Source organism: Nomascus leucogenys, unplaced genomic scaffold, assembly GCF_006542625.1.
Source record: "Nomascus leucogenys isolate Asia unplaced genomic scaffold, Asia_NLE_v1 Super-Scaffold_285, whole genome shotgun sequence".
Classification (NCBI taxonomy): Eukaryota; Metazoa; Chordata; class Mammalia; order Primates; family Hylobatidae; genus Nomascus; species Nomascus leucogenys.
The window spans coordinates 2,128,871-2,153,028 of NW_022095770.1; the positions used below are offsets into that span (position 1 = coordinate 2,128,871).

At 37.4% G+C, this 24,158-nt stretch overlaps 2 protein-coding genes across 6 annotated transcripts; both read left to right on the forward strand.

Moving 5' to 3' along the window:
• The first annotated feature begins 2,098 nt into the window (after positions 1-2,098).
• LOC100580808 (keratin-associated protein 4-12-like) lies at positions 2,099-3,047 on the forward strand. Of its 4 annotated transcripts, none has more exons than XM_030808209.1 (2): positions 2,099-2,387; positions 2,434-3,047. In XM_030808209.1, the coding sequence occupies exons 1-2, from the start codon at positions 2,128-2,130 to the stop codon at positions 2,759-2,761; spliced, it is 588 nt and encodes a 195-aa protein (XP_030664069.1). In that variant the 5' UTR covers positions 2,099-2,127; the 3' UTR covers positions 2,762-3,047. The 4 variants fall into 4 exon arrangements, with proteins under 4 accessions (XP_030664069.1, XP_030664071.1, XP_030664072.1 ...); XM_030808211.1 differs by having other exon boundaries at positions 2,128-2,417; positions 2,478-2,748; XM_030808212.1 differs by having other exon boundaries at positions 2,128-2,408; positions 2,499-2,748.
• An 8,966-nt stretch (positions 3,048-12,013) lies between these two features.
• LOC100580484 (keratin-associated protein 4-6-like) lies at positions 12,014-12,604 on the forward strand. 2 transcript variants are annotated; one of them, XM_030808215.1, is made up of 2 exons: positions 12,014-12,294; positions 12,340-12,604. In XM_030808215.1, exons 1-2 carry the CDS (start codon positions 12,014-12,016, stop codon positions 12,602-12,604), a joined length of 546 nt encoding a protein of 181 aa, XP_030664075.1. The 2 variants fall into 2 exon arrangements, with proteins under 2 accessions (XP_030664075.1, XP_003279454.1); XM_003279406.1 differs by having other exon boundaries at positions 12,014-12,604.
• The last annotated feature ends 11,554 nt before the right edge of the window (positions 12,605-24,158 follow it).

Consider the following 24,158-nt stretch of genomic DNA (forward strand, 5'->3'; position numbering starts at 1 on the left):
GCAAAGGAAACCACAAAAAGAGTCAAGAGATAACCTACAGAATGGGAGAAAATATTTATAAAGTACGTATCTCATAAGGGGTTAACATCCAAAATATAAAAGGAGCTCAAACAACTCACAAGCAAGAAAACAAAAACCTGATTAAAAATGGGCAAAAGACCTGACTAGACATTTCTCAAAAGACATACAAATGGCTAACAGGTTTGTGAAAAACTACTCAACATTACTAATCATTAGGAAAATACAAATCAAAACTACATTGAGATATCACCTTACTCCTGTTAGAATGGCTATCATCAAAAAGACAAAAGACGACAAGTATTGGCAAGGATGTGAAAAAAACTCCCTTGTACACTGTTAGTGAGAATGTAAATTAGTTCAGCCATTATGGAAAACAATATAAGGGTTCCTCAAAAAATTAAAACTGGAATTACCATATGATCCCACAATCCACTTCTGGGTACCTTATGTATCTAAAGGAAATGAACTCAGTATGTTGAAGAAATAACTGCATGTCCAGATTTATTGCAGCACCACTCACAATTGCCAAGATATGCACACAATGCAAGTGTCCACCAACGAGTAGGTGGATAAAGAAGATGCAGTATATACTCAATGCAATACTATTTGGCTGTAAAAAGAAGGAAGTTCTGTCATTTGTGACAACATGGATACATCTCAAGGAAATTATGCTAAGTGAAGTAAATCAGTCATAGAAAGACAGATAGCACATGATCTCACTCACATGATCGCACTCAAAAAAGTTGGTATCATAGAAGTGGAGCAGAGAATGAAGATAACCAGAGGCTGGGGGTGGCTGGGGAGTCAGGGGCTTGAGGAGATACTGGTCAAAAGATATATAATTGTAGCTAGACAGGAGGAATCAGTTCAAGAGGTCTACTTGTATAGCATGGCGACTATAGTTAATGATGATATATTGTACATATTGTATTCTTGAAAAATTCTAAGAATGGATATTAAGTGTTCTCACTGCAAAAAAATTGATAGGTATGAGAGGTAATGCATTTCTTAGCTAGATTTAACCCTTTCCACAATGTATATATGCTTCAAAATATTATGTTGTACATGGTAAATACAATATTATACGTCAATCTGAAAAATAACTAATTGTTTTTAATTTCACTGAGTTTGAGCTCTTTCTATATTCAGCACATCATGCAAGACACAGTAGTGGGGGTAGATAGATTCTTAAAAGTATTATACATATGTTACACAGTGTTAGGGAGACTGGGTGAAGTACAGACAGCCTCTCCTGGGACTGTTTGTTACAGCTGTGTATAAATCTACAATTATCTCAAATTTCTTTTTTAAAAAGTGAAAACACACACCTGCATTATGTTAACAGACAGTTAGAGGCATTTAAAAAAACAATGAGTTATGGAATACAAATGGGACTATGTCTTCCAGAATCTAATAGATTAGCTGGAGAGACATGACACAAAATATAGGAGAACAAAATATCAACTTAAGAAACTGACCTATTAGTAACACCAAGTATAAAAATTTAAGGTTATAGAACATGACCCAAAATTCGAAACATCCAGGGAAACCCATTTCAATAGTGTAGAGGTCATCAAGGCCACATGCAGGCATTGCTGTCCCTTTGCTTATTGCTTAATAATGACCCACAGACTAGGAATGCCACACTGAGCAGATGGGCTTTCTTTGCTGTTGGTCACTAGAGGAAATGCATAACTGGAAGTGTGACTGACCAAATCCCATTTTGGTAGAGGATACCTGAAGCGAGAGTGAGAAATGCAATTCCAAATGCAGGGAATCACATGAACAGCCCTCTGTGGAGGAAGAGGAAGACAATGTGGTCTAGAAGATGCTACCAAGGTGTGAATCATGAGAGAAGGCAGACGTGATAGATCTTATTACATCCGGACAAGAAAATTTTGTTTTCAACAAGTTTAAACCATTAAATGGGCAAACATTATTGTGTAATCTGATAATCACTTAGTTATTAAGTAAACAAAAACAAGCAAAATGCAGTAACAACAGGACAGCTGGGCAGTATATAAGAGGCTGTGGCCCAAGGACACTTCCAAACTTGAGAACCTCATTCTTCTAGAAATCCACCCAGAACCTCCACCCTCTGACACCATGGTCAGCTCCTGTTGTGGCTCTGTCAGCTCTGAGCAGAGCTGTGGCCTGGAGAACTGCTGCTGTCCCAGCTGCTGTGAGACCACCTGCTGCAGGACCACCTGCTGCCGCCCCAGCTGCTGTGTGTCCAGCCGCTGCAGACCCCAGTGCTGCCAGTCTGTGTGCTGCCAGCCCACCTGCTGCCGCCCTAGCTGCTGCATCTCCAGCTGCTGCCGCCCCTCTTTCTGTGAATCCAGCTGCTGCCACCCCAGCTGCTGTGTGTCCAGCTGTTGCAGACCCCAGTGTTGCCAGTCTGTGTGCTGTCAGCCCACCTGCTGCCGCCCCAGCTGCTGCCAGACCACCTGCTACAGGACCACCTGCTGCCGCCCCAGCTGCTGTGTGTCCAGCTGCTGCAGACCCCAGTGCTGCCAGTCTGTGTGCTGCCAGCCCACCTGCTGCCGCCCCAGCTGCTGCATCTCCAGCAGCTGCTGCCCCTCTTGCTGTGAATCCAGCTGCTGCCGCCCCTGCTCCTGCCTGCGTCCAGTCTGTGGCCGAGTCTCCTGCCACACCACTTGCTATCACCCAACCTGTGTCATCTCCACCTGCCCCCGCCCCTTGTGCTGTGCCTCCTCTTGCTGCTAATCTCTCCTTATGATATTTGTCATACTATGAATATCTTCATTAGTCATATAAAATTCACTGTAGCCAGCCAGTCACTGGAAAAATGAACACTTCCCTGCCAGTTTGTCTCATGTGGCATTCAGAGTGGACATTCAGCTCTTCTAGGAAATGACAGACATAAACACATTCATTAAAATATGTTATGCCAGGCCCCAATGTAGTTATTTTTAGATGAGCAGTGTCTTATTCGAAGGGGACACTAACTGTGATGATCTCATATAATATTGTTTTCATGTATTAATAAACAGCCATTTCCCTAATATTGAAATCTTCTGATTTGTTAGTGATTTCATTGTGACTGTGTGTGTGTGTGTGTGTGTGTGTGTGTGTGTGTCTTTACCTGTCAGTTCACATCGAGGGCCATCTCTCTTCAAATGCAGGAGAGCATGTTTAAGAGCCTGGGCTCTTGATTCATGTTACCTGTATTGGAATCACGACTCCCCTAGGTATTTCTTGTATGGCATGGGTCAACTTTTTTAATCTCCTCAGGCCTCAGTTTTCTTTCTCTGTGAATAGAGATAATGCATTACATTCTTTAAATGTTCAGAGACATAACCCGTGTAATATACTCCCCACAGGGCCTGGTACGTAATACAGTATAGACTCTTAATGGATACAGTTTCTGGCCAAGCGTGGTGGCTCACATCTGCAATCCTAGCACTTTGGGAGGCTGAGTGGGTGGATCACTTGAGGCCAGGAATTCGAGACCAGTGTGGGCAACATGGTGAAATCCCTTCTCTACTGAAAGTACAAAAATTGCTTGGGTGTCATGGTGCACACCTGTAGTCCCAGCTACTTGGGAGGCTGAAGCAGGTGAATCACCTGAACCCAGGAGGAGGAGGTTGCAGTGAGCCGAGATCATGTCACTGCACTCCAGCCTGGATGACAGAGCAACTCTGTCTCAATAAATAAAGAAATAAATACAATTTCTGCTGTTACTATGATTGAAACACTACCCCGGGCTAGAATAATAGCTTAGCATAATGTTCTTTTTGACAGAACGCAAGAAAATTTGTATCATTGTTGCACTGTCTTCTACAACTCAAAATTAAGTTTTGGTATATGCCTCAAATGTCCCTTAAAAACTCCAGCAAGTTGAACATCATGAAGTCATCTACATTTTGTCTGACTGTATTTGTACTTCCAGTATGTTCCATTATTGGTTGTGGAAATTTTGAGTGTTCTCCCTAGCTCAGGTACTTTCCTTTCTCCCTCACTCCTTCCTTCCTTCCTTCCTTCCTTTTTTCCTCTCTTAACATAAAATGATCTTTCAGAATACAAAGTGTACCTTCTAAGTCAAGATTTCGGGAAATTTATGACATCCATGGCAGCTTTCTCATAAAAGTTTTACATCTTTTAATTAATAGATGCTCAAAGTCTTAGTATTTCCAGATTGAAACTCCTTTATAATTTTAGCCCATAATGTTACTGAGGTTTTTTCATTTTCTTGATGGTTTTACTCCTTTGTTTTGGGCTTTAATCACCTTGCTTTGTCTTAAGAGAACATGGGTGGGACTTTTCCTTGAGACTCAGTTTTCTCATCACCAAAACTCAAATAAGTGTTATTCTATGTAGATGAAAAAATGTGTCACAATATGTGCAATATATCTTATTTATATAAATATAAGGGTTTATATTTTGGCTAATAATCCAAAGTATATTAAAACTGCTTTAAATCCAAAATTTCTACAAATCAGAATTTTATTTATTGGCTGTGTTATATTTCCAAAGAAATGTAACTAAGAGCTAATTAGTAATTCTGAAATGTAAAAATAAAGAAGTTTTAAGTTGTCAAGAGACTACATGAATAGAAGTTAACATTACGTGGGCTTCACTCCAGCCTAAGTTAGGCGTTATGGTCTTAGCATATCATAAAAATGCCTTGCAGACACTTTCAGCTTCAGCCTTTTCCACTCACTCTAAATTATTCTACAGAGTACAGACTTGTCATTTCATACATCAGAATTAACAAACCTTTTATCCTCTCATATGTTCTTCTTTGACAACTGCTCATTACAGGATGCAGGCTTTGGTTTTAACATTAGGCTTTATTAGCTAAAGTGAAATCAAAGACTATAGGTTTTATATGGTCTTTTCAGTATTAAAGTATATGAGGCTTGTAATTTCCTGTGTCCACAAGAACTGGGCCACAGCAGGAATGAGATGACACAGTGTATCTGTGTAATAATGAGACTATTTGTGCAAAGGTGTAGCTAGAGTTCAGGGAAAGCAACAAGGGAAAGCTCAGTACCTAGGGTTCACAATAACAAGGAGCAGGTACCCTGGGTCTGAAGGCCTATGCAATAATTTGGGTGAAATGTCCCAAGGGTGGCATGTGAAACTTCTTAGGATAAGTATGCACAGACACTCAAGTACAGTCATTGGCTTTGGAGAGAGTTATGGTGCTCTGAAGGGTCCAAGGATGATATGGAAGACATTGTGGTGAAACCCAAGGTAGATATAAATTTATGAATGGGAAAGTGTGACTGCAGTTATTATTCTGTGGTCACATCGGCTTTATCTAAATGCATAGTAGAGATGGATTTTAAGTGAATGAAACATGGACTTAGTTGATGTTTCATTCGCTTCAAAGTCTCTCAGTGTTATTTGCCCATGCTAAATATATACCTTTGGAATTGTTCAAGCCTTTCTGGTTAGTAAAACTAAGCAAGATAGAACTCCAGAAGGGCAACAAGAGATGCCTGTTTTGATTAAAGAAGTAACTGAAATAAGAGTTTTAATTCCCATGAACTCCCTTATAACAGTCCCATCTGGCCAGTAAGTAAGGAAGAGGTTAATCAACAGGCTTGGTGATTAAACAAGTTGGTTCCACCAATTGTTTCAGCTGCACCACCTAAGTCAGAATTTTACAGGAAACTCAACAAACCTAGTAAGACTCATACGCCACTGCAGACTCAGCTAGTGTAATCTTTTCAATGCCAGTTTCAGAGGCCAGACAGGTGCAATTCACATTTTCATGGCAAGGAACCCAGTATACATATACCATTTTGCCACACAGATATATGAGTTCACTAGCATATTGCCATAACCTATTAAGGCAGGCTTGAACTTGATAACCATTAAAAGCATGTTAATACCATACATTGATGACTGTGATACTAGCGCATGAAAAATCATTAGCGAATTGAAAATCAAGTCCAGAAATAGACTAACGTACATAAAAGAATTTATTATATGAAAAGGTGGCACTTTAACTTAGTAATGGAAAGATGTATTGTTTAATAAATGATGTTGAGCCTTGGTCATATCTGATTATAAAACATTTAAACCTCATATTTTGTATCTGTATAAATTCCTAGTAGGTAAAATATTTTAAAATATAAAACATGAAACCTTGAAGTTAACAGAAATTATGGGATAATGTTTATGTAAATTTATAACTGGAAAGGCCTTTTAAAATATGACACATACCCAGGAGCTGTCAAAGAAAAAAAATTCATAATTTTACTGCATCAAAATCAACATGAGGATAGAGAAAATTCCTTTCATATTTGATTTTGCAGAGAGGTAGTATGTTTAGTGATTAAAAACATGGACCCAGTGCTGGGCTGGCTGAAATAAAATTATACTTTCCCTGCTTACTGGCTTGAATCCCACCTGTGCCTTAAGTTTCTCTTCTGTAAAGGGAGGATTATAATAGAATTTACCATACTGGATTGTTGGGACTAGTAATTGAGTGAATATATGTAAAACAGTAGAACAATTGCAAAACATGTCATTTGTTATTTTGTTATTCCAGCATCCAGCAAAATTCTCAGTATACAATATTTAGAGAAGAAAGAAAAAGAAAGAAAGAAAGAAGGAAGGAAGGAAGGAAGGAAGGGAGGGAGGGAGGGAGGGAGGGAGGGAGGGAGGGAGGGAGGGAGGGAGGGAGGGAGGGACAGGAATTCCGTAACACGTTGGGTTTTTATTTTGCTTAAGTTTCTGAAAAGAACAAGTATAGTTAGTGCATAATTGTGCCAATGATTCCATTCTAGTCTTTTAATGTAAATATTTCTTCCTTATCTCTAAATGGCTTATTGTTTTTAAGTTCTTCTTTTTTAGGCACATCTTATCCTTTCTGATTTATTTATCCTTTAAAAATTTTAATTATTGGCTTTAAGTAGGTAGGGAGTATAAATTACATATATAGAAAATTATAGAATATGTAAACAATTAGTTCAATTGAAATATCTTTTATAACTTTTAGGAAGAACCCTTCTTATACCTCTATTTTCAATTTGTTCCAAGTCTCTAAGGATTCTTTCAAAGAAAGAATTTAGTTATTTCATAAATAAATTTATTATTTCATAATAAAGAGAATAATTTATCTTCGTTATGCTCATGGCCATCACCTGATGCTGAGAGTTCAAATTTTACTCTGTCTCACTTCAACTTTTTTCTTTTGTTTTCTTTTTTTTTTTTTTTTTTGAGATGGAGTCTCACTCTGTTGCCCAGGCTGGGGTGCAGTGGCGTGATCTCCACTCACCACAAGCTCCGCCTCCCGGGTTCATGCCATTTTCCTGCTTCAGCCTCCCGAGTAGCTGGGACTACAGGTGCTCGCCACCATGCCCAGCTAATTTTTTTGTATTTTTAATAGAGACAGGGTTTCACCGTGTTACCCAGGATGGTCTTGATCTCCTGACCTCATGATCCACCTGCCTCGGCCTTCCAAAGTGCTGGGATTACAGGTGTGAGCCACCGCGTCCAGCCTCACTTCAATTTTTTAATGGCATCTCTTCCCAGAAATCCAGGAGTGTTTTGTCATTTCTAAAGGCAGATCAAAAATTAAAATAAATTGTGCATAGCATATATATTGAAAGCACTATTGCCAAAATTATAACAGCAAGAAAATTATCACAGTGGAAGAGATCTGACTGAACCAACTCCTATCTTGCCTTTAACCTCCAAATTGCCCTGGGCTTGGGCCAAGCTAACCTGGGGGATGAATTTAGTTTATAGTTTAAATGATAATATCCATTCCACAAAACTAAACCACCTTTGTAAAACTAATGAAAGTTCAGCAGGTTAAGAGGATGAGAGGAGGCTGAGTTCTGCTAAGGTGTAGACATAAGCAATTACCAGCCACCATACCAGAGGTCGCAAGATTTGCAACTTCCCTAATTACTCCTGCAGATAACATCACTACTGTCGAACCTAAATTTAGACTTTTGAGATGTCTTTTCATGTTTTTGCATTTCTGATAATCAGTAGGCCCACCTGTACCTGTGACTCTTGACTCAACTGGTCCTGCCCCCACCGACCCCCGATGCCTGAAGCAAACTCAGCTCACAGGGACCATGGTCCACAGCCCTATGATTACATCCACAACCAATCAGCAGCACCCATTCCTTTGCCCACAAAACTATCCTTGAAAAACTCTGGCATCCTAATTTTCAAGGAGGCTGATATGAATAATAACAAAGCTCTGGTCTCCTTTTTAGCTGGCTCTATGCACATTAAACTCTTTCTCTATTGCAATTCCCCTGTCTTGGTAAGTTTGCTCTATCTGGGCAGCAAGCAAAATGAACCCAAGCAAGCAAAATGAACCCACCGGGTGGTTACAATATCACCTAACATTCCTTCCTGAAGGCTTTTCATAGCTCCCCACCATTTCTTCCAGGATTTGAGGGTACCCACAATTTCTCCCACATGCTATCAATCCCAACTTCTCTCATTACTTCTCAAAACACACCTTTCAGCATATCACTTTCACCATCACAAGCCAGGGTCATGCTGCATCTCAATTATGTGCTCCTTTTATATCCCCTTTCTCTTCACCTATTTGAATGGTTTGTATTCTCAAAGGTCAGTGTGACCCTTGAAAGCCTTGACAAAATCTTCATCCATTAAACATATGTTTCCTCATTCTATTTCAGGTTCTGTTATATAAAGATGAATAGATCATAGTCTATGCCCTAATGGAGTTTGTATTTCAGAAGGAGCCAATAGACAAATGAATTTCTGATAGAGAATCAGATGGTAGAGGCTGTGCATATATAAGGCACAACAGATGTGCAATGGAGGAAGGACCTTGCTTTGTGTGAGAACAAGAAAGATATTGGAGAAAAATGGCATCTGGACAGTATAAAACAACTAGAAGAATGCTAAATTAAGAAAATAAAAAATATTTTACCCCAAATATATTTTTTTGACATATTTTAAGGGCCACATGGCCAGCAGACTAAAGTGGCCCTGCAAAGCTGTCTTTTGTGAAGGAAATTTGCATCTGTAGAGAATCTCCATTAATGCAGCCAGGCCTTCTCATTATAGGCCTTTCCTGGATCTAGAAAAGAATAACTGACTGTCTGACACCCTTAGAGTTCTGAAAAAAATTATTTACCATCTGTTTTCTCTGAGAGTTGCTACCTGTGAGATTTCATCCACATAACAAGACCCCCTTTGCTAGCCAAGCCTCTTTCTTTCTCCCTCCCATAACCTGTTGATATGGTTAGGCTTTGTGTCCCCACCCAAATCTCATCTTGAATTGTAGTTCTCGTAATCCTCACGTGTCATGAGAAGGACAAAGGGGGAGGGAATTTAATCATGGGGTTGGTTACCTTCATGTGATAGTGAGTTCTCTTGAGATTTAATGGTTTTATAAAGGGCTTATCTTCCTTCTCCTCTGCACTTCTCCTTGCTTCTATGATGTGAAGAAGGACGTGATTGCCTCCCCTTCTGCCACGATTATAAGTTTCCTGAGGCTCCTCCAGCCATGGTGAACTGTGAGTCAATTAAACCTCTTTCTTTTGTAAATTACCCAGTCTTGGGTATTTCTTCATAGTAGCATGAGAATGGACCAATACACCTACCTGCCTTGCCACTAAAACCTGTTTCCTGTTTTTGGCCATGCTCTGAGCCCTCATTCTTTCTGTGACCTCAAGATGATGTATAAGCTTCTGTACCTCATTGAGGGGTTGAGTTTTCATTCTGAAGGCTCTTGGGTATACTTGTTAGATAAATGTGTACGCCTTTTCTCCTACTAATCAGTCTGCCTCAAGTCAGTGATTTTTCAGTGAGGAAAATCATTCCTCCATTGCACTTCTGTGGTGCCTTATCTACACATGGGTTCTATCATCTCATTCTCCATTGGAAATTCATGTGTCTATCGGCTCCTTCTAGAATACAAACTAGGGCAGAGATCTCCAGGTTCCTCAGGCCCCACATAAGCTCACAAGAGACATCCCTTCATTCCCAGGAAGAGAAAATATCATGAAGGTAATTTGTTCTTTCCTTGAATAATTGCTTTTCCTTGAATGTCCACAGCACTAAAGAAGACCCTTTATTTAGAACCATAATCATGTGAGGATTTTGTTTAAAAACTCTTTGTGGGCCTGGCACGGTGGCTGTCTCCTGTAATCCCAGCACTTTGGAAGGCCAAGGTGGGTGGATCACCTGAGGTCCGGAGTTTGAAATCAGCCTGGCCAACATGGTGAAACCCCATCTCTACTAAAAATACAAAATTAGCCGGGCGTGGTGATGCATGGCTGTAATCCCAGCTACTTGGGAGGCTGAGGCAGAAGAATTACTTGAACTTGGAAAGTGGAGGTTGTAGTGAGCTGAGATTGTGCCATTGCACTCCAGCCTGGGCAACAAGAGTGAAACTCCATCTCAAAAAATAAATACATAAATAAATAAAATAAAAACTTATTATGAATGCAATTTCTGTGTAAATGTAACTGGACCCATGTTCAACTGCTTGCTGCTGGAAAGCCAACACATACGAGGCAAGGGCTGGTGAAAGGAAAGTTAGTTCTAGTTGGAGAGCCAGTAAACCAAGAAGATAACCTTGCTTTGTGTGAGGCCAAGAAAGATATTGGAGAAAAATGGCATTTGAACTAACCGGTAACGAATAATCAGAAGAATGCTAAGTGAAGGAAATAAAAACATTTAGCCCCAGGATATACCTCATTGACATCCTTTAGCTAGTGAACTAGCATTCTAAAGTGCCATCTTAAATTTTAAAATTTGCCATAGGGTTTTGAAAGGGAAACTTGGCAATAGGAGACATGCAGGGGTGGTGCAGGGTGCTGAGTCTGCATGTTTTGTTCCAATGGCTATCTTGGGTGTCCAGAGGTTTGGGAGGCATTATTTTGACTTCAGCCCAATGGTGGTGGACTAATTGTTCAAGATTCCCCCTATGTGAGAGGATTCCCCAGGGCTCTGTGCCTGGTTTGTTTCAAGATTAGCCTCTGGAATTTCTTAAGCAAAAATATAATTAGATAAGATATTAGATATTATTGCCAGAAGGGAGTGTGCAGAGAGGGAAGGAATGAAGAGGTGAGAGGGGAGGAAAGGAAGAGAAAGTGGGTAATTTTTAAAATTGAGGTCCACAGTTACATAAGTACCTATAAGTTAAAGAATATACCTTTTATATTCCTCTCAATGCTTCTAAAAAATACCTTAGAAATAAGTGATACTAAAAAAACCCTGCTAGATGTTTTAGCTCAAAATGTATGAAAAAGATTTTAACAAAATGTCAATAAAGCATAACCATTACACATTTGATATTTCAAAAGGCAGATCAAAAACTATGATCCACATTACTCTACCTCAGCCTGTAGGACGCTTTTGAAGACAGACACAGCTCAAGCCCAGATGATGCTTTGTTCCTTAGAAACAGTGAGTCATTACTAACTGTTTCAAGGTGCACCAGAGTGATGAGAATTAACACAGCTTGCAATGACCTAGGAATTTAGTTAGCTCAATGGCCACCCAGAATACATACAATGAATCATAAGCTTCCTCATTTCTAACACTCAAAAACAGGAGCATACTTTCTTTTTTCCTGTCAGCATTCCAGCTGATTGACACATGCATTTCTCCATTAGAGATCTTAGCCCAATCAGAAGCTCTCCCAAAATGATATCAAGATGAGAAACAGACAAGCGACAGTGGCCCTCCCATATCACATGATACCCAGAGACTGAAGTCATGTGACACTGAAACCAAGGAAAGGAAAACAAGAGGTGACTCATGTGGGAACACCAGGGTGAGAAAAGGGAAATAATCATTTTCTATATATTGGGATTTTTTACTAGAAAAACACAATAATATAATTTAGTAATTGCATTTGCGTCATATAAACAAAAACAAGGAAACAATCTTCTCATAATCACAAAGGCTCTTCAGCTGGGTATAAAAGGGGACATGTAGCAAGGAGACTCCCAAACTCACGAAACTCACTCTCCTGGAAACCCACCCAGAACGTTTACCCTCTGACACCATGGTCAGCTCCTATTGTGGTTCCGTCTGCCCTGACCAGGGCTGTAGCCTGGAGACCTGCTGCTGCCCCAGCTGCTGCCGCCCCAGCTGCTGCCAGACCACCTGCTGCAGGACCACCTGCTGCCGCCCCAGCTGCTGTGTGTCCAGCTGCTGCAGACCCCAGTGCTGCCAGTCTGTGTGCTGCCAGCCCACCTGCTGCCGTCCTAGCTGCTGTCAGACCACCTGCTGCAGGACCACCTGCTGCCGCCCTAGCTGCTGTGTATCCAGCTGTTGCAGACCCCAGTGCTGCCAGACCACCTGCTGCAGGACCACCTGCTGTCGCCCCAGCTGCTGTGTGTCCAGGTGCTGCAGGCCCCAGTGCTGCCAGTCTGTGTGCTGCCAGCCCACCTGCTGCCGTCCCAGCTGCTGCATCTCTAGCTGCTGCTGCCCCTCTTGCTGTGAATCCAGCTGCTGCTGCCCCTGCTGCTGCCGTCCCTGCTGCTGCCTGCGTCCAGTCTGTGGCCGAGTCTCCTGCCACACCACTTGCTATCGCCCAACCTGTGTCATTTCCACCTGCCCCCGTCCCTTGTGCTGTGCCTCCTCTTGCTGCTGATCTCCTTTCCTGAACCTATCTCCTCCCCTTCAGCTCACTCATCACAGAAGCAGACCTTGTACATCTCACAGACAACTCAGGAGAGGGCATTCCCACCAACTGTGTGTCCATATCCTGGACATATATCTAGAATATATGTCCTGGCTATATGTCTAGAATATGTGTTCACCATGTTGACCCAAGTGTGAAATTAGATGTTATTTACAGAAAGAAATTAATAGAATTTACCAAATTTTATACCTTATATTTGTATTTATGGATACCAAGTTCTTCTGTCCAAAACATGGAAATTCTTGCAGGGTAACTCAGGGCAAGAATGTCTCACTCTCAGATTTGAAAGTCTGATTGTTTCACCCTGTATTTCCTTTTACGGCAATGTTTCTGTATCTTATTTTTGCTGCTTCTGAATAAAACTCCACTTTCGTCGCATAGAAATACAATGTTCTTTTTGTGTTGCTTTGTAATGATTGTCCTTAGTTCCTGAGAAATTACACCCAAAACACAACTGAACAAATCCTATTCTTGCTCTCACCTTCAAGAAAATCTCAACATGTAATGACTTAAAAAAAATGGCAATACATGGATGTTTCCGAAAGTATTGAAAAAAATAAAGATTTTTAGTTAAGTTTTTTTTATGAATATGGAGAAGGGTTATATCCCACAGCTAAATTTTCTTAAATATTTTTGAAAGTGTATCTTTCCCTACAATCTCACTCCTCTCTTATTTGCTTTATTCTTCCATTTCCCTCCTCCACCCATGCCCCCCAATCCTGTTATCTTGTTCTGCCCTTATCTCTTTTATCCCATTCCTGTAAAACCAGAGGCTACTCTTTAAGGTTTATCCATCTCTCATGTAATTCAATTTATCACACTCTCAGTTGCTTTAATTTCATCTCCATCCATTAACAACGAAATAATTACCTTTAGGGAAAATCAATCTTCTGAGAAGTTGGGGAATTGCAGAAAATGTAAAATACTCAAATTTTAGTATTTTTCCTACCTTAGTGACTTTTCTGTGATGTGTATTTAACAACATGATCTTGAGGCACATGGTCTTGGTCAATAAATTCTACAAAAATGAATTTTCATAGAGAAATATGGGGACTTAGAAGAAACCAACTAACGGACTAGTTTGGTTCTTATCTAAACCCAGAATATGGCCTATAAACTCCATCCTAGGGGGAAAATGGTGAAAATAAATTTTACGTCAATTCAAGCTAGTAAAAGCAGGAGAAACATTTAGAAAGTTCTGTACTAGATACATATTCTAGGAGTTAAAGTTCCAGTAAATAATGTAGTGGTATTGAATCGTGAATCTTTAACTTCCATAGGTTCTACTACATGAACAAACAATAATTTAGACCACGTAGGGGCATTATTCCTCCACATCACTTACAGCACACAACTCCTAATGGGTCAGAGAAAGTAGGTGAAAAGTAAATGAACCTTCAGTTGGTCTCAGTATATGAAATGGGACTTTGAATGCCATGGGACTGAATGTGGCTTCCTGGTCATAGGGAATAAGGGTCTGAGAATAAGACATCTACGCCCTGATCTGTGGGATACTCCATCACTTGTAAGTTGAAAACAAAGCAACAGAAACCACAGGAGACTGGAAAGGCATCACCAGAGAAGTAAGACAACAACTAACAGAGTGCAAGGTCCAAAATCCCGATGAAGGAAAGAGTGGTCACTTGACAAATTAAAGGACACTCATAGGTGAGAACTGAACTGTGAGAACACTTGGACACAGGGCAAGGAACATCACACACTGGGGCCTGTAGGGGGGTGTGGGGCTGGGGGAGGGCTAGCATTAGGAGAAATACCTAATGTAAATGATGAGTTGATGGGTGCAGCAAACCAACATGGCACATGTATACCTATGTAACAAGCCTGCACATTGTGCACATGTACCCTAGAACATAAAGTATAATTAAAAAAAATTAAAGGACAGAATTCTACTTCCAGTTGTGACAAAGTATCTGATAGAAGATTCAACCTCTCAGTAGGAATGACTCTGATAATTAGACAAAACTAAGAAAACAGTTGTTGATGAGCATTGGGAGTTGACTTATATTTGAGGGACAATGGTCTCAGAAAAAAATTAAACTCCTTCAGCTGAAAGACAAGATCACCCCCAGCCTCTACAGTTTTTCATATATAATTTCTGAATTTCTTGCATTCAATTAAAAAAATTACCATGCATGCCAGAAAAAAATGACTAAATGAGAAAATCAAGAAGAAGAAAAGGAAATAGAAACAGAGCCAAGGATGATCTATATACAGGTACTAACACTGACTTTAGAATACTTACAATTAATATGTTTGAAATAATAGATTAAAAATGTAAATTTTATTAAAGAAGTAGAATCTATTTTTAAAAAGTTCAGTGAAAATTCTAGAACCAAAAAACTCAAAAACTGAAATTAAGAATTCAATAAATAAGTTTAACAGAAGATTAGACAGAAGACAGGAACAGCAAAATGGAAGTAGAAAATATTCACATTGGAATGCAGAGAGAAGAAAAGTTTTAAAATGGAGAAAATAGCATAAGGCACACTTGGAGCATAGTGAAAAGTCTAACATACATGTAAATTGGAGTCCCAGAAAGAGAGAAGAGAGAATGGAGAAGTTATAAACAAAGAGATACTGGAGGGCAATTTGAAATAATTGATGACAGACCTTAAGTCACAGATTCTAGAACATCTCTGAACCCAAGCAGAGTGAATAAAAACAAAAACAACATGTAGGCACATCAAGGAAAGTTGTTGAAAACCAAAGATAAAAAGAAAATCATAAACATAACAAGAAATGGGTACAGCCATTATAGAAAGCAGTATGGAAATTTCTTTGAAAATTACAATAGATCTACATATAAAATCTAGCAATTCCACTTCTAGGTATATATCTGAAGGTAAAAAATCAGTATCCTCGAGTTATCTGCGCTCTCATGTTTACTGCAACATTATTCTCAATAGCTAGGATATGGATTCAGCATGTGTCCATTGAAGGATCAATGGATATATATTTATATGTATATACAAATATAAATATATATATAATATTATATATTTTATATATAAAATTTTGTATATAAAGTATATATTATATATATTTTGAATATAGAATATATACAATATATATTTAGTATATAATATATATTATATATTAATACTATATATTATATATTTATTATATTATTATATTTATAATATATATAAATAATAAAATTAATAACATATTATATATTAATAATAAATTATCAATAAAATAAAATATTAAAATATATATTATATATTTATATATATTTATTGTATATTCATTATATAATATATAATATATAATATTATATTATATATATTATATACATATAATATATATTATATATTATATAAAATATATATTATATATTATATACTATATAATATATATAATATATATTATATAAAATATATATTATATATTATATAGTATATAATATATAATATAATATATATTATATATTATATAGTATATAATATATAATATAATATATATTATATATTATATAGTATATAATATATAATATAATATATAATATATATTATATAAATAAATATATGATATATATTTTAATATTTTATTTTATTGATAATTTATTATTAATATATAATAATATATTATATATTAATATTAATATTAATATATGTTAAAGCATACATATAAAGAAATATTATTCAGCTTTAAAAAAGGAAATTCTGCCATTTGTGACAACATGGATGAGCCTGGAGGATATTATGCTAAGTGAAATAAGGCAAACACGGAAGGAAAGGTACTGCATGATGTCACTTATATGTGGAACCTTAGAAAAAGTGAAACTCACAAAAGCAGAGGTAGAATGGTGGTTATTAGGGGCAGGAAGGTGAAGGAAATTAGAAGATGTCTGTCAAAGGGTACAAGGTTGCAATTATGTAGAATGAATAAATTTTAAAAATTTAATGTATAGCATGGTGACCACAGTTAATAATACTGTACTGTATGCTTGAAACTTGCTAAGAGAGTAGATATTAAGTGTTTTCACACACACACACACACACACACAAAGGCAACTATGTGAGGCGATGAATATGTTGATTAGCTTGACTTTAGTAATCGTTTTACAATGTATATCAAAACATTATATTGTACACCTTAAATTATATATATATATATAATTTTATAATAAAATAATAAAATAAGTAAAAGCAACAGGGGAAAAAACAACACATGCTTTTCCAAAAAGAACAGGAAGCCTAAAACCCAACTGAAATAATGGAAGTAAGAAGATGATGAAGAGACATCTTGTGAAGGGAAACACTGCTGATAGAGAATTATACGCCCAGAGAAACAAAAAAGGTAATGAAATTAAGTTATTTTCAGGAAAACAAAAATGAGAGAATAGGTTAACAGAAAACTTTGCTAAAAGAAAAAGACTAGGCCAGGAGCTGTGGCTAACGCCTGTAATCCCAGCACTTTGGGAGGCCGAGGTGGGTGGATCTCTTTGAGGCCAGGAGTTTGAGACCAGCCTGACCAAAATGGTGAAACCCCATCTCTACTAAAAATACAAAAATTAGCTGGGCATGGTGGTGGGTGCCTGTAATCCCAGCTATTCAGGAGACTGAGGTGAGAGGATTGCTTGAACCCAGGAGGCAGAGGTTACAGTGAGCTGAGATTGCACTACTGCACTCCAGGCTGGGTGACAGAGCGAGATTCTGTTTCAAAAAATAAAAAAAAAACAAAAACAAAAACAAAAAACAAAAGAAAGGCTTCAAGTAAAAGGAAAGTGATAGGAAGGATGGTCCCAACAAAGGGTAATTCTACATTGTTCTTTTCCAAATCAGTCATTTTCTATATTCCATTTCTTCATTATGATTTTCATTTTTAAATTTTTATTTATTATACTTTCAGTTCTGAGATACATGTGCAGAACGTGCAGGTTTGTTACATAGGTATACACGTGCCATGGTGGTTTACTGCACTCATCGACCCATCATCTAGGTGTTTTGTTTTGTTTTGTTTTTTTGAGACAGAGTCTTGCTCCATTGCTCCATCACCAGGCTGCAGAGGCCCGATCTCAGCTCACTGCAACCTCCACTTCCTGGGTTCAAGCAATTCTCCCGCTTCAACCTCCCAAGTAGCTGGGACTACAGGCGCACACCACCACACCCAGATAATTTTTGTATTTTTAATACAGACGGGGTTTCACCATGTTTGCCAGGATGGTCTCGATCTCCTGACCTCATGATCCGCCTGTCTCCGCCTCCCAAAGTGCTGGGATTACAGGCATGAGCCACCACGCCCAGCCCATCATCTAGGTTTTAAGCCCCACATTCATTAGGTATTTGTCCTAATGCTCTCCCTCCGCTTGCCCCCCACCCACCGATTTCCATTTTTTGTTTACCTTTTAAACCCATTTATATACAGTCTCCTTCAGAATTTTCAGTTATCTCAATTCCCAGGGGTTACATTCCCTTTTCCTATGTCTACTATACTACTCATGATAAATTATTTTCTTACATATTTTGTAATATTTGCCTGTGCATTTATCTTATGCAGAAATTGACCCCTGTGGGGCATCCCATGTAATCTGTGTGTGGTTTCTTAGAGGTTTATTTTTCCTTGTGCTTAATGCTTTCTTATTTTTATACTTTTTTCTTTTTGGGGGTTTCTTTCTGTGTGCTATTCCTTTTGCTTTTGTTTCTGATTATTTCAAGGACACGCACTATTTAGTATCAGCAGTTTCTCACCTTGAGGTTCTTCCACTATGCATATAGTGTGAATTAGGAAGCTTGGTGATATTGCATGGTTTAGCTGTTCATGACTTTATTACCACATAAAATTCCTGTAGGCAGACTAAGGTTTTCTTGTCTCCATCTTACACACAAGAATGCTTTCAGAATGTAAACTTTAAGTTTACATTCTTCTCTTTTGACATCAAAAGGGATCTTGGCATCATGAGAACAATCTGCCCAAACAGCATTCTTAAGAATGTAAACTTTATATAAGGGTCTTACTTCCTAGATCCTGCCTGGTGATAAGTTCAGGTCTCATTTCTTGTACCTGCCTGAGTTTTAACCACCAGCCTCCAATTCTGAGGGCATCTAACTGGACGCCAAACCTTCCCACAGGCCACAGGACATCAGCTAGTGTTTGCCATTTGAGTTTCCTCTTAGTTTCTGACAAATGAGAATTTTTCTCTACTTTTCTCAAGTTTAACTACATGATTGAATTTTTTTTTAATTTTTGAAGCATTTATATTGACTTGTACAGGAAGTGGGTCTGTCAGTATCAACTCAGTCAGCTACATTGCCAGAAGTTCTTTATTTTCAGAGACCCAAGGAGATGAAAGATTTACTGTGTTAGAAATATTTTTAAAGGGTTTTTATAGTAGATGCTCCTATGAAGTAAATTTTATTATATACTTCAGCATTTTCTCCAAAAGACCCAAACTCCTCACTCTTATTATACTAACAATTGTTAAGTTTAGCCTAAAGCTGCCTCTTTACATATTTTAGATTTGGCATAAAGGTTTCTCCATGCATAGTAAAATGTAACCTAACTGGATACGTAAACAAACTGTAACCTACCTTTCCAACAAGTATCCAACTCCACAGCAGCCCAGTTCTGGTCAATCACAGGGGCCAACTGTTTAAACCATGTTCAACTAAAGCAAACATTGATCTCTAACCAACCCAGCTATTTCTGTCCCTCACTTTGGTTTTCTGTATGTCACTTTCCTTTTCCTTTTTTTTTCTTTTTTTTTTTTTAGATTAGGGCTACTTTTCATAATTGAGGTGTGTGATCATAAGTCAATTCTTCATCTTAATCTTCAGATATTTAATAGAACGTCATATGGTCTCAGTTGCAACTACTCAAATCACTTTCCTTTTTCTATCCATAAATGTTATTTAACCAAATGGCAGCCAAGGAGTCGCTCTGAACCTGTACTGGTCTGGGAGCCGCCCAATTCATGAATTATTCTTTGATGAATTAAAATCTGTTAAATTTAATTTGTCTAAATTTTTCTTTTAACAAGCTAAAGAAAAAACACTTTTTCAATCCTAATTCATTTCATTTTTAAACTTTTTTCATTTTTGAAAATATTTCAAACTTACAGAATAGTTATAAGAGTAAAGAATTCCTTATGCCATATAGTCTTCACCTAGATTCAACATTTGGCCACATTTGATTTCTGTCTCTCTCTAGAGAGATGACATGGATAGAGATAGACTTATGTCCTAAGACTAAGGACGTTTTCATGTATAACCACAGTAAAGATATCAATTAAACTAAATGTTGATGCAATATTATTACCTAATATACATGCTATATTCAAATGTTGCCATTTTTCCAATAATACCCTATAAAGCAATTTTTATCCATGTTCATACATTGCATTTAGCTATCATATCTCTTTACTTTATTTAGACCTGAAATACTTGCTCAGACTGTCTTTATATTAGATGGCGCTAATATTTTTGAAGATAGCAGGCCAGTCATTATGTGAAGTATTTCTTAGTCTGAGTTCATCTGATGTTTCCTCATGCTTATATTCAGGTTTTGCATTTTAACAGAAATATTGCATAAGTAATGTGTCCTTTCAGTGTGTGACTTCACGAGACACATGCTAGTTTGTCCATTATTAATGCGGCTAACTTTGATCCCGTGATTAAGCGTACGTTCTCAAGTTTCTCCACAGTAAAGTTAACATTTTCCCTTTGAAAATAATAAATAGTTATTGGGAAAATATTTTGAAGTGTGCAAATATCCTGCTCCCCATCAAACTTCCACCCAATAGTTATAGCATTCATTGATGATATTTACTTGATCAAGTTTTATTATAATGGTTGTAAATGGTGATTTGAAACTCCTTTATTCCTTCTGCATTTGCTCATTGACTTTCTACTGTCATGGATAACTTTCTCATCTTCCTTTTTTTAACTTCTCCATTTAATTCATATAAATATGGACTCATCAAGACTTAATTTTATTTGATGGGTTGTAATCTATTACTGCCAATATTCATTTTGGTGCTCAAGTCCCATATTAAACCAGTGAGAGTTTATTCAGAGTAGCTCCAAATGCCTATTCATATTTTAAAACAATAAGTCATTGGTAACAGTTTCAAATTGAATAAAGGAAATGATACCTGGTGCATACTTTGAAGAAGTCTGGAGAGTCCACTATCTAATGAGCATTTGTGACTCACAAATAGGATATGTCTTCCTCATTGCACACAGGTAACTAACTCAGAAGGATGAGCTTGTTTCTTTTTATTTCCCTACTCTAATTCTGCTTCTCTTTGACATCAAAAGAGATCTTGGCATCATGAGAACAATTTGCCCAAACAGGATCATGGCATGATACACAGATCACAGGTACATACCAGTGACTGAATCCATGTGATGGGCCGTCTTGAGAAGACACAGTAGACACAGAAATAGGCAAGATAATTCTGTGAGAAAGTCCAGATTGGAAAATCTTAACACACTAGGAAAGGGAAATTATATTTTCCTTCATCTTAAAATATTTAACCAGAAAAAAGTAATGATCTAATTTCATGAACAGGTGAGTTTTAAATTTCTATAGGTGAGTTTTAAACTTTCCCTCTACTCTCTAGATCTGAGAATATGAATCTCTGAAAAAAAGTGACAGCAGACAGATCAACAGGAGAAAAGGCATACAAATTTATTACATGCATATGCAGAGCCTCACAAACTATAAGACTTGAAGAAGGGCCAATGATTGAAGTTTCTATAGCGTCAGAATAGGGTCTTGGGGATTCTTAGGGGAGGTGTCCACAAGCTATGGGAAGGTGAGGGGAAGAAATGTATGGTGAACAAAGGCTGTCTTGCTATGTAGGTAAAGTCTTTCAGGTAGCACCCCTCAGAAGAAGGCAAAGCCTCTCTGGGATGATGTCAACATTTAGCCTTTTTTCCTGTTATATATCTTTCCTGGATGTCTTCAGGCAGAGATGGGAAGCTTAGAGAAAACCTTTGCTTATAGCTGCTGTTCCCCACAATTCCCCAATCAACATACCAAAGAATCATATTTTGGGGTTTTGTTTTCTGAGCCACAACATCTCCATAAGAAAATAAAGTAGGAAATGATCCAGGACATGGTCACAGCAGCTTCAGCAGAGTACAAAAAAGAACAGGCAGCAAAGGGACTTTCAAATTTACTAAGCTCACTCTGTTACTAATATGTATATTTAGAATTGTTATATCTTGCTGAATTGCTCCCTTTGTTATTATATAATGACCTCCTTTCTCTGTTTTTACTGTTGTTGATTTTAAGTTTGTTTTATCTGCTCTAAGTATAGCTACTCTTGCTGGAAAAATAAGCTCATAATGGTCAAAATTGAGACGTAACATTATAAAAGCCTTGAATTTTGAAGAAAAACATAATAATTATTTAAAGAAAAATAATCATTTGAACATCTGGCAAAAATGTCCATGTCAACTAGAAGGAAATAAAACTAGCTTGTTTTCACACATTTTGATGAAAATGTCAGAAGATAATAGAGTAACACTCAAGGAAAGAAAATGTGAGGCAAAGATTTTAAATTCAGCCAAACTGAACTTCAGGTATAAAGGCCACAGACAAACTATTATAAGCATGAAAAAACCCAGTGAATATTCTCCCCCATGGGTGTATCCTGAAGAATTTATTAACAAGTGAACTTCATAAAATCAAATGACTAAAGATACTGGAAGGACATCTACATGAGGTCTGGATCGATATATATCCTTTGGAACTAAGAACAAGAATGAACGATAAGCCTAAGAGAGGAAGTGTGATACATAACAGCTATGTACTGACAATGTCGATACAGCACAACTACCAAAGCAGGAAGGAAAAGGAGAGCAAATATATAAAGTATAAGTTTGCTGATGGCCTTATAGATATTAAACAGGAATTCAAATCTCATGCTCAGGGAGTGAGGAATAAAGAAGTAACTAGGTAATTTCAATATTTCTGTAAGCAGAGAATCAACTGACAGTAGCTAAAAAATAGAGCTCATGAGGTATATAAAGGTAACCATTAGTACAAAATACAAACATTCCTAAATACCAAAAGGAATACTGAGAAAGAGAGAGAATTTAAAAGGTGAAAGATTAGAATTTTAAAAGTGAAATATAGAGAGATAGAAAGATAAAGAGACAGAGAGGCGAGAGAGAAATATTTAACAAATATATAAATATAACTTATTATATATCACTATTATATATAAGTACAATAAAAATGACATAATTAAAGTTAAGCATATTGATTATATCCATATATATAATAGGCTCAACTCACTTTAAAAAAAGATTTTCAGATTGGCTTATGAAAAGGAAAAGTCAGCATTATGCTGTCTATAAAGAGACACAAGTGAATCAACAAGCATCAGAAGGTTAAAAGTGAAAAGATAAAGACAGAGATACATATAATGAAAATGCAAATGGAAGAAAGCAGGGGCCACAATTCTTATATCCCACAAGTTAGACTTACACAAAAAGCATTGCAGAAGACAAAGTAGGAAAAGGTATTATGCTAAAGGCTACAATCAACGTATAAATATAGAGATAAAACTTCATATACAGAAGCTACAGTTAATATAAGAATAAACATAAGACAAGCCAATAATCAAATACTCTAATCCACTATGGAATTAATGAGAGAAACTGTGGAGAAAAATTAATAAGAATATTATTTTATGTTTTTGTTTGCTTTTCTGAAGATCAGTTGGCTGTAAGTATTTGAGTTTATTTCTGGATTCTCTATTCTGTTCCATTGATCCATGTGCCTATTTTTATACCGGTACCATACTGTTTTGGTGACTACGGCCTTAGAATGTAGTTTGAAATCAGATAGTGTGATGCCTCCAGATTTGTTCTTTTTGCTTAGTCTTGCTTTGGTTATATGGGCTCTTTTTTGGTTCCATATGAATTTTAGAGTTGTTTTTTCCAACTCTGTGAAGAATGATGGTGGTATTTTGATGGGGATGGCATTGAATTTGTAGACTGCTTTTGGCAGTATGATCATTTTCACAATATTGATTCTACTCATCCATGAGCATTGGATGTGTTCCCATTTGTTTCTGTCATCTATGATTTCTTTCAACAGTGTTTTGTAGTTTTCCTTGTAAAAGTCTTTTGACTCCTTTGTTAAGTATATTCCTAAGTATTTTTTTTTTTTTTTTGCAGCTATTGTTAAAGGGGTTGAGTTCTTGATTTGATTCTCTGCTTGGTTGCTGTTGGTGTATAGAAGAGCTGGTGATTTGTGTACATTAATCTTGTATCTGGAAATTTTGCTGAATTCTTTCATCAGTTCTAGGAGCTTTCTGGAGGAATCCTTAGAGTTTTCAAGGTACACAACCATACTGTCAGCAAACAGGGACAGTTTGACTTCCTCTTTACTGATTTGGATGCCCTTTATTTCTTTCTCTTGTCTGATTGCTCTGGCTAGGGCTTCCAGTACTATGTTGAAGAAGAGTGGTGAGAGTGGGCATCCTTGTCTCGTTCCTGTTCTGAGGGAATGCTTTCAACAT

Excerpts from the sequence above, each read along its gene's own strand:
- LOC100580484 (XM_003279406.1), top strand. The coding sequence starts at position 12,014 with ATGGTCAGCTCCTATTGTGGTTCCGTCTGCCCTGACCAGGGCTGTAGC.
- LOC100580808 (XM_030808209.1), top strand. The coding sequence starts at position 2,128 with ATGGTCAGCTCCTGTTGTGGCTCTGTCAGCTCTGAGCAGAGCTGTGGC. Across the intron at positions 2,388-2,433 it reads TGCCACCCCAGCTGCTGTGT|CCCACCTGCTGCCGCCCCAG; the intron begins GTCCAGCTGTTG and ends GTGTGCTGTCAG.